Source organism: Pongo abelii, chromosome 16, assembly GCF_028885655.2.
Source record: "Pongo abelii isolate AG06213 chromosome 16, NHGRI_mPonAbe1-v2.0_pri, whole genome shotgun sequence".
NCBI lineage: Eukaryota > Metazoa > Chordata > Mammalia > Primates > Hominidae > Pongo > Pongo abelii.
The window spans coordinates 66,698,756-66,710,855 of NC_072001.2; the positions used below are offsets into that span (position 1 = coordinate 66,698,756).

General features: G+C 39.0%; 1 protein-coding gene across 20 annotated transcripts in view; it reads right to left on the minus strand.

Moving 5' to 3' along the window:
- The window catches only part of HERC1 (HECT and RLD domain containing E3 ubiquitin protein ligase family member 1), a 247,610-nt gene that overhangs the window by 62,754 nt on the left and 172,756 nt on the right, over positions 1–12,100 (minus strand). For 15 of the 20 annotated variants that reach the window (XR_010137477.1, XR_008514122.2, XM_054532755.2 and 12 more), the window contains 9 exons: positions 11,349–11,569; positions 10,114–10,386; positions 9,358–9,406; positions 8,134–8,334; positions 6,917–7,091; positions 4,454–4,724; positions 4,108–4,321; positions 2,489–2,745; positions 785–912 (listed from right to left, as the gene is read on the minus strand). Coding sequence is in view for 18 of the 20 variants with exons in the window: in XM_054532755.2 (XP_054388730.1) it covers positions 785–912; positions 2,489–2,745; positions 4,108–4,321; positions 4,454–4,724; positions 6,917–7,091; positions 8,134–8,334; positions 9,358–9,406; positions 10,114–10,386; positions 11,349–11,569 (1,789 nt within the window). In the remaining 2 variants the exon portion in view is untranslated. The remainder of the gene's footprint in view (positions 1–784; positions 913–2,488; positions 2,746–4,107; positions 4,322–4,453; positions 4,725–6,916; positions 7,092–8,133; positions 8,335–9,357; positions 9,407–10,113; positions 10,387–11,348; positions 11,570–12,100) is intronic. The other 5 variants (XM_054532766.1, XM_054532763.1, XM_063716682.1 and 2 more) reach the window with 3 other exon arrangements.

The following is a 12,100-nucleotide window of genomic DNA, read 5'->3' on the forward strand; positions in this document are numbered from 1 at the left end:
ACATTCAAATTTTGTATGGGTTATACAGATGGTTATTATTCAGAAAACATTGATTCTTATTTGCCTAATCTCTTGAGAAGTCTTCAGAAAAGAAATAGCTACAGCTGGCTATAAAACTATTAAAAATGCAGCTGGGCATAGTGGCTCACATCTGTAATCCCAGCATTCGGGAGGCTGAGGCGGGCAGATCACAAGGTCAGGAGTTTGAGACCAGCCTGGCCAACACAGTGAAACCTTGTCTCTACTAATAATACAAAAATTAGCCGGGTGCGCTGGCTGGCACCTGTAGTCCCAGCTTCTTGGGAAGCAGAGGCAGGAGAATCACTTGAACTCGGGAGGCAGAAGTTGTGGTGAGCCGAGATTGCACCACTGCACTCTAGCCTAGGCAGCAGAGACAGACTCAGTCTCAAAAAAAAAAAAAAAAAAAAAAAAAAAAAACCTGTTAAAAATGCTACATTCTGATACAGAAGCAATATAATTACTCTAATTCCTAAACAACTCTTAAAGACCTATGGCAAATTAGCCTACTGTTTTACATAGCTGAACATTTATTTACTAGTAGATCTTGATTTAATTCTAAGTCCAGATACAGATGATTTAAAATTATGTTTTCTGAATTGTTATCCTGGAAAGTTAAAAATACACACTGAAAATACAGTAATACTAATCTAAAAGAAAATTTCAAAAAATTTTAGTGACAATATGATTACATTAACACAACCAAGGTGAGGCATGTTTAGGATTCTCTTACTTTAAATGGTATACATGTGATGTTAGCACTCACAATCTGTTGAACACACAGGTCTGTTGCAGTGAATATTGCTTCTTGGTAACATTCCATACGCGGATGGTGCCATCATTGCCACTTGTAGCCAAAAGACCTTTTTTATTACACCAAACACATGTCATTACCTAGAAAAGTTGAAACAGGTAGTCTAATAATTTTTGATTCAAATGATTTTATTATTTGAAAAAGTTGTATCCAATTTTTAAAAATCTACCATGAAATTAAAAGAAAAGCATCCATTCTTTTCTTTTCTTAAGATGAAGTCTTGCTCTGTTGCCCAGACTGGAGTGCAGTGGCTCAATCTCAGCTCACTGCAACCTCCATCTTCCGTGTTTAAGCAATTTTCATGCCTCAGCCTCCAAGCAGCTGGATTACAGGCATGTGCCACCACACCTGGCTAATTTTTGTATTTTTAGTAGAGATAGGTTTCGCCATGTTGGCCAGGCTGGTCTCGAATGGCCTGGCCTCAAGTGATCCGCCCACCTCAGCCTCTCAAAATTCTGGGATTATAGGCATGAGCCACCACACCCAGCCTCTACTCTTTTCTAAATGGCTTGCAAATATATGTGAAGCTATACTTATTTGAAGTATAGCTTTAAGGTACTATGCACTAATGCATTTGAATTATCTGAAACCTATTATAATCTTTACTAAATATGTTTACTTAATAAGTACTTTAACATTTTATGTTCTATAAAATAAATAACACTGACTAAGAAGTAATTTTAAAAATTGTTTAAGTAGGCCAGGTGCAGTGGCTCACACCTGTAATCCCAGCACTTTGGGAGGCCAAGGCGGGCGGATCACCTGAGGTCAGGAGTTTGAGACCAGCCTGGCCAACAAGCAAAAACCCTGTCTCCACTAAAAATACAAAAAATTAGCCGAGTGTGGTGGTGCACATCTGTAATCCCAGCTACGTGGGAGGCTAAGGCAGGAGAATCACTTGAACCCGGGAGGCAGGGACTACAGTGAGCCGAGATCTCACCACTGTACTCGTCTGGGTGAGACTCCGTTAAAAAAAAATTGTTTAAGTAATACAATTCAATCTTCATTTCTTGTTATAGCTCAGAGACCCCGTGGGTTAGATTAAAAGAGTGAGGCCAATCTGTTTTCCTTTTGCGTGTTGTCCTTCAGTATCTGTGGGTGATTGGTTCCATGATTCCCTGCCCCAAACTGGCAGATAGATTCCTTATAAAAATGGGGTAGTATCTGCATATAACATATATATATATATATATCCTCCCATGTAATTTAAATCATCTCATGATTACTTTAAATACCTAACAGAATGTAAATACTATGTAAACAGTTATACTGTACTTTTTATTTGTATTATTTTTTATTATTGGATCATTATTTTTTACCCCAATATTTTCCATTGGTAGTTGGTTGAATCAATGGATGCGGAACCCACAGATACAGAGGACCAAATGCATAAGTCTTCACCTTTTGTGAAGCTATTCCTTTGGTTTTCTTCTCATCCCCCATCCAATTCTCCAATTCGTATACTATTATACCAAAATACAGAGAAAGTAGAGTTGTTAACCGCCAGGAACATCTTTGTAATTGTGTGCATGTGTATGTGTACGTGTGTGAACGAGAGTGACACAGAGAGACCTAAACTTTGAGCTCTTTGAGAAAGGCAGAGACTATTTCATCTTACATAAGGTGATTAACACACTTTACACTCAAAATACTTACTCTATTCTGATGAGCCTCCAACTTGATAAAGGAGCATTTTCTAAGATCTCCTCCCATATCGGCAAGTGTTTGCAGAGTAGTTTGGTTGTCACGGTCGTGTGCAGCAAGAGTGCGCACGAGTTGCTGAGCTGCCCATTGCCGATGCTGTGAGGACAGCCTGGAGGAGAGGCAGCAGGCTGCCAGGGCATTAGCCAGCTCCAGAGGGCCTACAGCAGAAGGATCATAGGAAGGATGGGCATACAATTGGGCAATTAAACCTGCTTAAACAAAACATGAAATGATGCTCAGGTGAGATTCGGTGGTGGTGAACAAGCAAATGGGTTAACCCATATCTTTTAAGAATTAGCACTTTTGCAAGCAATTATTTCACTAAAATATGCACACAAAAAATAAAGCATTTATCTCACATCAAATTCTGTAAGAAATCTGATTCATTAAAAATACACATTTTAGGCTGGGCACGGTGGCTCACGCCTGTAATCCCAGTGCTTTGGGAGGCCGAGGTAGGAGGATCATCTGAGGTCAGGAGTTCAAGACCAGCCTGGCCAACATGGTGAAACCCCGTCTCTACTGAAAATACAAAAAAAAAAAATTAGCCACACCATGGTGTGGTGGCGTGTGCCTGTAATCCCAGCTACTCGGGAGGCTGAGGCAGGAGAATTGCTTCAACCTGGGAGACAGAGGTTGCGGTGAGCCGAGATTGTGCCACTGCACTCCGGCCTGGGGGACAGAGCAAGACTCCATCTCAAAAAAAAAAAAAAAATTATTATACAGCAATCAATAGTCTTTGCTCCAAGGACTCAGTAGACTAAGAAAGCAGCACAAATAATTTTAAAACCAGGACGGAGACAGCATGCCTTTAAGAAAAACAGTTTGGCTTTTGTTGCTCAAAAGTGATGGTGTGATTGTAACCAGTCAAGGAACTGGGCTATAGATCCAAAAGCCAGTATCAGCTGGGCGTAGTGGCTCATGCCTGCAATCTGAGCACTTTGGGAGGTCGAGGTGGGAGGACCACACGAGGCCAGGAGTTCAAGACGAGCCTGGCCAACATGGCAAAACCCCGTCTCTACTAAAAATAGAAAAATTAGCTGGGCATGGTGGCATGTGCCTGTAATCCCAGCTACTTGGGAGGCTGAGGCAGGAGAATCACTTGAGCCTAGGAGGTGGAGGTTGTACTGAGCCAAGATTGTGCCACTGCACTCCAGTCTGGGCGACAGAGTGAGACTGTGTCTCAAAAAGAAACAAAAAACAAAAGCCAGTATCTCTTGGCTAAATGGTCCTGATGAAGAGAAAGGCAGTACTGATAAGTAGTCCCTTCAAAGTGTTATAATCTTAAAACAAAGAGAAAAATAACACTGCCTTCATCTAAATTTTATTAAAGAAACCTACCAGGATTATTATCTATGGTAACTCAAATCATAATCTATAACTAAACTAATATGGTACATTTTCTAATCTTTGTTTCCATACACAGCGAAAAAGAATCTATGCACTTCTTTTACATTCTAGACTTAAGAAACGTCAGATAATTTATCATATACTAACAATGTAAAAACATTATTTAAAAATAAGAATCAAGTCGATTAGAAGACTGTATGTTTCAGTAGTATGAAACCTACCTTTCTTTTCAACTTCTGACTTATCATACTTAGGTCTTAGTTTGGCCCCTTTGTCTGCTAGCAATGCCACAAGGGCCTGTGTTACAACAAAGTTTGGGGAGGTCACAAGCTTGTTCTCTTCAGCAATTCCTCGGAGAAAGCTGGGTAGAAACTTTCGCTGAATTGAGTCATCAACTGTGGTTAGATTTACACCTGTTGCAGCAGAAATCAAGTTCTGAAGAAGCAATTGGAAAAACAGGCTTAATTTTTACATGTAATTTTGGAACAAAAATATTTCATTTCAAAAGGCTCAAGAATCACTCAGAAATAAGCAATGTAACGGGGAAAAGTACTGAAACTAGCTTACCTGTGTACACAACTGTACAAGCAGTTTGGCAGCACTAGGAGCATTTGATGCAAGACATCCCACTGCTGTGCTCAGATAGGCCAGGCAAGAGATAGGCTTGTTAGCCTTGCTATGCCCACCTCGTGATCGTTCTGAGGTGCTAGCCATGGCAGAAGGGCTGGTGGAGAGGCCAGCTCTCCCTGCTGCTGCCAAGCACATTAATCGAACCAGCGTTCGGATATCTGTTAGCCCCAGAGACTCAAGACCAGCAGCCAGGCTACAACTGGAACCACTGCCAGTAAAGAAAAACATTTCAGATGGATGAAGAAAATGGATTTCTTAAGGGACCATTTGCAGTCCCACATAACATTCACAGCATCAACAACCATAATAAAATGTAAGCTGCACTATTATTAGCCATACATGTCCTAAGAGCTGTCAAAGGTATCAAGCTGGAAACTGGCATCTAAACGTTCTCTCCTTTTAATAAGTATTGGCATATACTTGAAGTACAATTGAACTGCCAAAGTAAAACAGGAATGTTCACAAAGCATAAATTTTCATAAGCTGAACAAACCCATGTCACCACCCTCCAGATCAAGAAACAGAACATTGCCAGTACCTCAGAAACCTGCTTTGGGCTTTTCTCAGTCACGATGCTCTCAAAAGTAACCACTATCCTGACTTCTAAAACTACAAATTAGTTTTGCCTGGTTTTGAACTTTACATCAATTGAATAATTAATGTATGTACTCTTTTGTGTCTGGCTTCTTCAATATTATGTTTGTAAGATTCATCCAAATCTCGTAGCATTGAGCAGTTCATTTTCATTGACATATACATGAAACCTGCCACAGTTCATTTATCCCTACAGATGACAATCAGGCGGTTTCCAACATGGGGCTATTATGAATAGTACTACCATGAATGATTGGTCTTTAGGGGGCACATATTTAAGTATTTCTGTTGGATATATACCCAGAAGTGGATCTCTGGGTCACAGAGTATGTTCCTGTTCAGCTTTAGTTGATACTATCAAACAGTTTTCCAAAGTGGTTATACCAATTTATTTTCTCACTAACAATGTATGAGAGTTTTAGCCGTTTCAGTCACTTTTTTCTCCCCAGTGTTTTAAATGTTTGCCATTCTTGTGGGTGTGCAGTAGTATCTCATTGGTGGGTTTTTTGTCTTAGGTTTTTTTTTTTTTTTTTTGAGACAGGGTCTCACTATGTTTCCCAGGCTGGTCTCAAACTCCTGGCTCAAGGGTTCCTCCCGTCTTGGCCTCCCAATCACACTGGGTTTTAATTTTCATTTCTCTGAAGACTGAGTGAGGCTGAACATCTTTTCATGTTTATTGGCCATTTGGAGATCCTCTTTTGTGAAACACTTCTTAATGTGTTTTGCCCACCTTCTTCTGGGTTGTCTTTTTCTTGTTAATTTATAGGAATTCTTTACACATTCTGTTGGTTAGATGCATTACTAATATCTTCTTCCATTCTATGACTTGCTTTTTTACTTTCTTACTTTTCAAATCACTTTTGCTAAACAGAGGTTTTCTATTTTATTGTATTCCAATTTATCAATCTTTTATGGCAGATTCCTTTTGTGACTTGCCTGAGGAATTTTTGCTTGTCCCAAGAACAAGAAGCAATTCTTCTATGTTACCTTCAATAAACTTTATTGATTTATTTTTCTTTCATATTTAGATCTAATAGCCACTTTATAACTATTTGCTTTATATAGTTTGAGGTTGGGACCAAGGCTTTTTTTTTTCTATGTGGATAAACCATCAGACCCTGCTTCAGTTATTGAAAAAAACATCCTTTCTCTATTGCTATACAGTGTAAACCACTGTCATAAATCAAACCATAAATCAAGTGTTTATTTATATGTGTGGGTCAGCTTCTGAACTCTCTTCTGTACTATCCTATTTGCCTATCCTTGAGCCAATAGCACACAGTCTTATGGAAATTTTGTTTTTCTTTCAGGATCTTTCTGCCTTCACTGATTTGCCATTAAATACTCCTGCTTAATCATTTCTTAAACAGTTGTCTTTTAGGTATTTCTGGTTCTCATCCCCTTTTTACATTACACTCCACAGTATGAACACAGCAAGGATCCCCATGATGGCATCTGCAGGCTGACTTAGCTACACAGACAGTCAATACATTTTGACCTTTAGTTTTTGATCCAGCACCATTGGGATCAACAGCCTTAGTTTCCCATTTCAAGCAACAAAATAAAATGTATGCAGTTTACTCAGTTGCGATAATGGCATTATTTTCTACCTAAAAAGAGCCAAGTATTAACTGAATGACTGATTGAGTGAATAACAATGATGACTAAGTCTAACATCTTTCATTCAACAGTACATATTCAAGCTTCTAAAATTCCATGTCACCCTCCCAAACACCACCAGACTCCCAGTTAATGTACACTAGAAGTTAACTTAGCATCATGTGACATAAAATAACACTCACTTACCTGACTGACAGAAGAGACAGTGCTCTCATGACCATGGTTCTGGCCAGAAGAACCTGAGCAGCAGCAGTCACTCTCCTTAAAGCCACCACACGGTCATGAGGGTTTGCTAGGGCAGCTGCCTGCTCTCCTAACGTTATTCTCCCAGAGGAACTCTTTTCTACGGAGCCATGGCAACCTGAAAAACATAATTTTGTTTCGTTCTCAACAAGGTAAGAAAAAAATATATCTGAACTACTAAAAAAATTTCCTATTCTACAGATGTTCCATAACAAACCAATGTCTTTTGCTCATTTGGAACTTGGTTATATAGAAAATTTCTTAGGAGAAACTCACATACTTCTAAGTTTAAACATGGATATTTCTAACTTAGATATTTCTATGTTAACAATGTATTTACCATAGGAGAAATTTTCCATTACGTATTTTTTGTTTTGTTCATTTTGCCCATGTATCACATCTACTGATGATAAGAAAGATATAAGAAAGTTTTAAAAACATGCTTTGAGAATTTATAAAGGACTGAATTACCAATACCGCCCAATTCTTTATTTTGTATTCCCTATACCAAAAATTTACCACACCCTCTCACCCAAATAAAAAGAAGACTGCACAATAATTTTGAGTTGGTTACAGGATTCTCTTAACATCAAGTTTTTTTTTTTTTAAATAACAAGTTTTATACATCTTTTTATTGCTTCGGTATCATGAAAGACAAAAAAAAAAAATCAAAACATTTATTTTTTCCTCTTGAGACAGGGTCTGGTTCTGTCACCCAGGCTGGAGTGCAGTGGCTCAATCATCACTCACCATAACCTCAAACTCCTGGGATTAAACAATTTTTCTGCCTCAGCCTCCTGAGTAGCTGGGACTAAAGGTGCACACCACCACACCCAGCTACTTTTCTTCATTGTTTTTACAGAAATGGGTCTCACCATGTTGCCCAGGCTGGTCTTGAACTGCTGGCCTCAAGCGACCTTCTTTCTTCGGCCTTCCAAAGTGCTGGGATTACCAGCATAAAGCCACCATGCCCAGCCAAAACTTAATACCACATTATACCTTCAAAATGTTAAAACAACTGGCTAAAGAGACTCGTTGGGGTGAGATAATGTTGAACCATTAGTCTTATTTACTTTTACTTTATTATTATTATTTACCTATCTAAGAAACAAATTCTAGTAGATGCTATAAAATCAATGCAAATCAGGATTTCAGTTTACCTATTTGCATCAGAGTCTCTTCCATACTGTTGGTGGCTGTGACCATTGCTACTGATGCTCCCAGTGGATCACTGTCAGGGAACTGAACTGGTTCTGGTACAATGCGCCGGTCATTTAAACCAAGCGGTCCAGCAAGTAATTCAAATTCTTCTTCACCAGTTAGCTTTTCATCTTCATCAACATCCAACATGTCCCAGTCTTCTGGAATTTAAATAAATAAATGTATAGTACGTGAATTTAAATATTACATAAACCTGCTGGCAATGGTTATTCTGAAAATACATCTAAAACACAGATGAGCAGCCAGATGTGATGGCTCACGCCTGTAACCCCAACACTCTGGGAGGCCAAGGCGACTGGATCACATGAGGTCAGGAATTTGAGACCAGCCTGGCCAACATGATGAAACCCCATCCCCACTAAAAAATACAAAAATTAGCCAGGCATGGTGGTGTGCGCCTGTAATCCCAGCTACTCAGGAGGCTGAGACTGGAGAATCGCTTGAACCTGGGAGGCCATGGCTGCAGTGAGCTGAGATCAAGCCACAGCATTACAGCCTGGGCAACAGAGTGAGACTCCATCTCAAAGAAATAAAAATAATAAATAAATAAATAAATAAAATGCAGATGGATTGAAAGTCCAGTGACCACATAATGAACTACAGCACCATCTCCTGAAAACTTAACCAAACTGCACTCCTGAAGCGTAAGTGAGACTCTCAGGGAAAGGGAGTCAATGTAGTTAAATAAGTTGACAGCAATAGCAAATGCTACAGCTGGTAACAGAGGTTTAAACTAATTAAAAATATTGTCATGGGTCCAACAAAGAGTTCTTAGCTGTCTGTAATCATTACGGAATGAGTTATTTCAAGAAAATGAGTGCTCCAGAAAAATCAATGCTCATCTCTATTTATTTTTTACTTTCCACAATTAGGGTGGAAATTCAAAATATACCACATCCTTTCCCTACTTTGAAAAAAAATACACCAAATAGAAATTAATATTCTGTGGTAAAGTTGGTCTTTGAAACCAGGTTCTTTTCCTTTGACTTTTAAACCAGCGTTGTTGCTATTAAATTCCCTTGAGTTTTTAAGGGAAAATTTAAGTTAACATGTACACAAATACAAACACACACACACACGAAGGTGAATTTTAGTAACAGATGTTAAGCAGAGAGGATATATAAAAAAACATGTAAAATAAAGAGGCTCTCAAAACAAACTACCTTCATACACACTGTCTTGCTTGCCAATTAGATCTGGAGCTTGTCCCTTGTACCTGCACCAAACATGAAGAACATTGCATTTTTATATAAAACAGTTAGTACCCCAAAATGCAAATTAAGTCATTAGAACATTTTAAGAGGTCATTAATAAAGCAGCACAAAATAAAAAAGTATGTTTCATGTTATAGGCTAACATAATAAAAACTGCTGGTATGTAGGTACACACATGCTTACAAAATCAATGATTACTTCACCAAACTACTGGGGAGATTTCTGGGTTACCTAAAACAACTATTTTAACCAAATTCTATTCCATAAAGCCTTAAAGATTTTAATAGTTGACAATAAAGGCAACAAACCTACTCTCTAGGGATTAAGGATGTAAAGAGATAATATTTTTATGGAACTCGTTTAATCAAAAGTCTGGTTTTTTCTTAAAATGCCAGAAATATGGTAGAAAACACCAATGAAAAGAATTGAGTAGAAGCCTCCTGAGGGTTAAGGCAAGGGTCCTGACCATTACTTGCCAACAAGTCAGAGGTTAACACAGTCAAACTCCAGGGAAGGATATGTTGCCATGCCATTATTCCTGGGAACATGAATTTCTGAAACCCCTCCATCCCTTCTGCCCAAAGTGTAAGAATCATGGGATTTCAGGGAAGGTTATATGTAACTCCTCACATGAAAAATCTATAGTTCCCAAGACTTAAGGTATGAGGTATCTTCAGGAGGTCTGGATATCTACACAATTTCAAGGTACCTTTCAGAACTTGTTGACTTGGATTTCGTCTTCAGGGCTAAGTACTTCTCCCTGCAGGTGCCACATAACAGGTAGTATGGATTTCCACTCCCACATTCACCACCAAACCAGCCATCCACATAGGAACCATTGCTGCGATAGCCCTGGCGGTTTGCACTGCGCCCACAGCCTGGATGGTTTCTCTTCATGTGCTGATTGAAGCTGACAACGCTGCATTCACACAGTTCACACACCACCACTTCTTCCCTGTCTTCAGACTCGCAAACATGCTGCACAAAAGGATTTCATACCAAATGATTAGTCAATTTAACATAAAACCAAGAAGTACCAAGTAGATTATTTATGATATTAAATTACTTTATTACATATGCTAGAATATTTCCAACATGTTCATTAATGCTACATAAAAAATTTCTTTCAAATCAGAATTCAGATAACACAATCTGAAGGTGTTCTTTGCCCTCTCTCACTCTAATAAGTTATATCAACAATACAAGTAACTGAGTATCCTACTGAGAAGAGTTAATGAACATGACAATCTGTCCTATCTCGAAATGAGGCTTTTTTAAAAAAAACTCCACTAGTGAAAAGACTAATTTTCATCTGGTCACAAAATGCATACCTATTTTATGAATTTTTGAGAAAAACCATAACGATTCACTTATTTATATAGCAGATCCTCTTTCCTGTAGGACTTACATCTATGAGCTTTTTGGTCTCCCTACTACAAAAATGTAATGCTAAACAATGTATATACAAACCCACCATGTACCCTGCCCCTGGATGGAGGTATTTACAAGATCTAGGTGAGCACTGGTTCCTAGAATAAGGCATTACATTGATTAAATGGAACCTATGAAGGAGAAGAACATGCATTCAGATAGCAATGTGAGCATAGCAGCCATGTTATATAACCTGTCAACGTCTACTGGAACCTGATGCTTGTTTTGTAATCTATCTTTGACATCAGAATCAAATATTACCACAGTATGACTCTATTCATCTTGTCTGGGGAGAGAAACAATAAAATCCCACAGAGAAAGCAAGAGAGACTTTTCCTTATTAGTTTGTAGGTATCAAAGTAACCTCATGCTTTAAATCCCCAAACCTCAGGATGAGATAAAAGACTTTTTAGAGTGTTTCAACTCTAGGCAAGGCTGCTGTTAGTAAGCTATATGAACAGGAGGGCAGGAAAATAAGTCAGAGCAGCCCCCGCTGCAGTCACACACACCCAGGTAGGCCAATCCAGTACCTCTGGGATCCACATTCCCAGAATATCATTGTCACTGGTCAGGTCTTGTCCAAACATAGCTTCCATTGCTTCATCATCAAGATCAATTTCCAATTCCTCATCTAAATTAAAGTCATACAATGCCCCTGGGTCTTGCTGCAAAGATATTCCTTCTCTCCGACTTTGATTCCTGTGGGCCTGCACAGAGCGGTATAATCCCGCTCAGAACAAAACAAAAAAGGCATTTTATTTGCATGCATAAAATAATTCTGAATATTTCACCAGTTCTTAACTGCCATACATGTAGGTGAGAACCTATCTCAGTTGTCTTATTGGATCTCAGACCATAAAACGTCAAATTATACCTATCACGTGTGTTTCCTCTCTTGCAAATGAGGATAATAATAGCAGTCATATCTCACTGCGTTATTGAGAGGTTTAAGTAAGAGAATCCATGCGATGCTTTATAATGTCTTTGTTGCTGTTTTTAGAGACAGGATCTGGATCTGTCACCCAAGCTGGAGTGCAATGGCACAATCCTAGCTCACTGTAACCCTGAACCCCTAGGCTCAAGACATCCTCCTGTCTCAGCCTCCTGAGTAGCTAGGACTACAGGCACATGCCACCATACCCAGCTAACCGTTTTTTAATTTTTTTGTAAAGACAGGGTCTTGCTGTGTGGCCCAGGCTGGTCTCAAACTCCTAGCCTCAAGTGATTTCTCCTGCCTCCACCTCCCAAAGTGCTGGGATTA